The sequence below is a fragment of the Rhincodon typus genome, chromosome 46 (genome assembly GCF_021869965.1).
Source record: "Rhincodon typus isolate 14 chromosome 46, sRhiTyp1.1, whole genome shotgun sequence".
Taxonomy (NCBI): Eukaryota; Metazoa; Chordata; class Chondrichthyes; order Orectolobiformes; family Rhincodontidae; genus Rhincodon; species Rhincodon typus.
In genome coordinates, this window is record NC_063377.1 from 9411397 (window position 1) to 9415515 (window position 4119).

At 47.1% G+C, this 4119-nt stretch overlaps 1 protein-coding gene across 1 annotated transcript in view; it reads right to left on the bottom strand.

The window, feature by feature from the left end:
- The window catches only part of msto1 (misato mitochondrial distribution and morphology regulator 1), a 21538-nt gene that overhangs the window by 9116 nt on the left and 8303 nt on the right, over positions 1 to 4119 (bottom strand). The window contains exons 2-3 of the mRNA XM_048620455.1: positions 1957 to 2092; positions 217 to 286 (exon numbers count right to left, since the gene is read on the bottom strand). Of these exons, the coding sequence (XP_048476412.1) occupies positions 217 to 286; positions 1957 to 2092 (206 nt within the window). The remainder of the gene's footprint in view (positions 1 to 216; positions 287 to 1956; positions 2093 to 4119) is intronic.

Here is a 4119-nt window from a genome sequence, read left to right on the forward strand (position 1 = left end):
GACTCTACCTCTCTGAGGTGGGTGAATCAGTCATGGTCCCCGTTGCCTGTTACTTCTGCTGGTACGCTTGCTTGCCAACTAACCAGCTGTGTCAAACAGTGTGTGTAGGCACATCATTTGAAGAGTGTCATACGAGAATGGTGACAAACAAAAGCGGAAAGATGAGGTGATCACAGAACGGCCTCATGACGTCAATGAGCTGGCTTCGCTCCTTACCATGTTAGTGCAGGTTCGGTCTGACTGATACAGTACAGGGCTCCCTCCTGCTTCAAACTGCTCAAACTCCCTGCAAGACACGTCAGATCAGCCCATTACTGCAGGTTCTAACTGCACCATGGCTTAATGCTTCACAACATCCAGCAAGCCCCAAGCAAGTGGCTCATTTTTGCCTTCATTCCTACCAGTGATGAGTCACCATTCCTACCGGTGATGAGTCAGAGTCCTACAGCATGGAAACAGTTGGCCCAACCAGTCCATGCTGAACATAATCCCAAACTAAACTAGTCCCACCCACTTGCTCCTGGCCTATAACCCTCCAAACTTTTCCTTTCACGTACTTATCCAAATGTTTTTTAAATATTGTATTGTACCCACATCCACCACTTCCTCAGGAAGTTCATTCCACATGCAAACCACCCTCTGTGTAGAAAAATTTTTGTCTCATCTTTTTAAAATCTCTCTCTTCTCACTTTAAAAATGTGTCCCCCGGTCTTTAAATCCCCCACCCTAGGGAAAAGACAACTCCCATAACTCTCTATACCCCTCATTATTTTATAAACTTCTTTCAGGGAGTGAACCTCTTTTACTCACATCCAGTATCAAACTGTCACAGCTGATGCAGAGGGAATCTGTGAACCTGGCTGCAAGGAAATGCTTACGTAACCTTCTTTAAAAATTCACTGTGGGATGTGGGCATCATTGGCTGGGCGATCAGTTGTTGCCCGTCCCTAGTTGCCCTTGAGAAGGTGGGAGTGAGCTGCTTTCCCGAACTGGGGCAGCTTAATGTCACTGTCGGGAAACGACTAGAATCTACCATTAAACCCGAACACTTGCAACTGACCAGCTGATCAGAGCAAGCCAGTTTGGATTTGTAGAGGTGAACCTAATGGATGCTTTTTTTTCAGTGGAGGTGATTAAAGACGTGGTTAAGGAAAATGTCCGTGGATGTTATTTCAAGAGAGATCAGGAAGGCTTTGGATAAAGCACTTCACCAGTGACTGTTCAATCTCCACAACTGAAGGAATGTTGTTGACTAGTTTTGGAAACTGGCTGAGTGATGGCAGACAGAGTCAGGGGATTGGGCAGATTCTCAAATTGGCAGAATGGGACTCGTGGTGTCCCACAAAGATCTGTATTAGGGCTCTCAGTGACTCGCTCTGTTTATTAAAGGCTTAGAGGAAAGGGTAGGAAGCCTCGCGTCCAGATTTACAGATGACACAAAGAAAGGCCGCACTGTGAGCAGTGTTGATACAAGCATAACATTACAAAGTGATGTGAATTTCATTTTGGCATGGATTTCAGTCCGAGTGAACATGAGAAACCTTTTCCATTGGTGGAGTCTCGGGCCAAGGTGCATTGTCGAAAGATTGGAGGCAGAACTTTTGGAAGTGAAGTTAGGAACTTCTCCACGCACAGGCTGGTAGAATTTTAGAAATTGTTGTTCCAATTGATGTTCAATCAATAATTCATTTGGAAATCAGTGATGAATAGCTTCCATTAGACAGTGAGAGATGTGAATTCACACATCAGCCAGGTTCTTGCTGTACAGCGAGGGGCTGAATGGCCTGCTTCTTTCCCTGTATTTTATTGGCCACAGGCAGTTTCTGGTCAAAATCCTGGAATTCCCTCCCTAATGGCATTGTGAGTCAACCCACAGCGGGCCTATAATCCCTCAGTTTTCCCTCTCGCACCTTCCCTAAATAGCGGAGTGACATGCTTTGTGAACGATTATTGTACCTTTGAGGTCCATCAGGATGAGGCGGGGGGTGTAGGTGGGCTGGCCTTGCATTGTCACCCCTTCTCGGAACAGAACGTTGCTGTCGATCTCGGAGTACGAGTCATTAGGCTCCCCGTCATAACACAAGGCAGCATCCTTAACAGGAGGCAGAGAGAAGAGACCAGTTCAGTTCCATCCCATATGTATTACTCACTCAGACTGGGCACTGGAGGCAGCAGGTCACTTCAATTTAAATAAAAAACACACAATGCACGATCCTTGAGTCTGTTCCATCATTTAATAAGATCATGATTGATCTGATGTGGCCTCAACTCCATGTTCCCACCTACTCCTGAGAACTCTCTGCCCCTCGCCAGTCAACAATCTATCCAACTCTGCCTTAAAAATAGACAAAACTTTTCATTTCCGTCTTAAACGGGCAAATCTTTATTTTGAAACTATTACCCCAGTTCTAGTTTCTCCCTCACGTCCTACCTGGATTTCCCTAGCCCAATCAGCTTACTTACATACAAGGAACAAGAGGAGACCATTCAGCCCTTTGAACCTGCTCTGCTATTCTGTAACATCACGGTCGATCTGATTTTAACCTCTTCTCGATATCTCTGTATGTCCCCGATAGTCAATATTTATACTTAGGTGACTTATTAAACTTTCCACTATATTTTTCATGCAAAAGTACACATGACAATACATTTCTACTCTATTCTAATCTAACTCCCTCTAAAACTGTTTAAAGATTCACCAGCCATCGCCTTTTGAGGAAAGGATTTCCAACAACTCTCAAGGAGAAAGAAAAATCCCCGAAAACTAATCTGTTTTAAATGGGCAACCTTTACTTTTAAACGGTGACCTCTAGTTCTAGATTCTCTCACAAGAGGAAACATCCTTTCCACATCTGCCAGGTCAAGTCCCCTCAGGATAACCTATGTTTAAAATAAGTCACCTCCGACTGTTCTAAACTCCATAGGATACAGGCTGAGACTGTCCAACCTTTCCTCGAAAAACAATCACACATTCCAGGAATTAGTCTGGTAAACCTTCTCTGAACTGTTTCCAGTACATTAACACCTTTCTGCAAGTATAGTGACCAGTACAGTATGCAGTACTTTGGACGTAGTCACACTGATACCCTCCATAACTGAAGCACAACCTCTTCATGTCTGTAATCAATTTTCCTCACAATAAAACAAACCAATCCATAGTCTCAGAGATAGTAAGAACTGCAGATGCTGGAGTCAGAGACAACACACAGTGTGGAGCTGGAGGAGCACAGCAGGCCAGGCAGCATCAGAGGAGCAGGAAAGTTGATGATGCTGCTTCAGAAATTAGGGGATGGGGAAGGGAGCTCTGAAATAAATACAGAGAGGAGAGGGGAGGCCTGGGGAAGAAAGGTGGGATGGTGATAGGTGAGTGCAGGTAGGCAGGAGTGCAGGGGATTGCTCAGTGAGGTGGGAGGAGAGGAGAGGTGGGAGATGGACAGGTTGCGTCAGGTCAAGGAAGTGGGGATGAGAGGGAGGGTTCGTCATGGGATGAGGCTGGGGGTGGGGAGATTTTGAAACTAGTAAATTCCACATTGAAACCATCAGGCTGTGGGCTCCCGAGGCGGAATGTGAGGTGCTGCTCCTTCAGTTTCCGAGTGGCATCATTGTGACACTGGAGGAGGCCCAGGATGGACATGTCACCCAGGGAGTGGGAGGGTGAGTTGAAACAGTTCGCGACTAGGAGGTGTTGTCGTCTGTCCCGAACACAGTGCAGGTGCGCTACGAAGTATTCCCCGAGCTTCCGCTTAGTCTCACCAATGCAGGGGAAGCCATAATGGGAGCAGCAGATGCAATTGACCACATTGACGGATGTGCAGGTGAACCTCTGTCTGATGTGAAAGGTTTGTTTGGTACTTTGGATGGCGGTGGGGGAGGGGGGAGGTGTAGGGCAGGTGTAGCACTTCCTGCGGTTGCAGAGAAAGGTGCTGGATGTAGTGGGGCTAGTGGGGAGTGTGGGGCGGACGAAGAAGTCGCAGAGGGAGCGGTCCCTACGGAAGGCAAATAGGGGGTGGGGTGGGGTGGGGAGGGAAATATATTTTTGGTTGTGGGGCTCCCACACACTCCCACCACACACACCCACCACCTCCCCACCACATCCCGCACACCCACCACCTCCCCCCC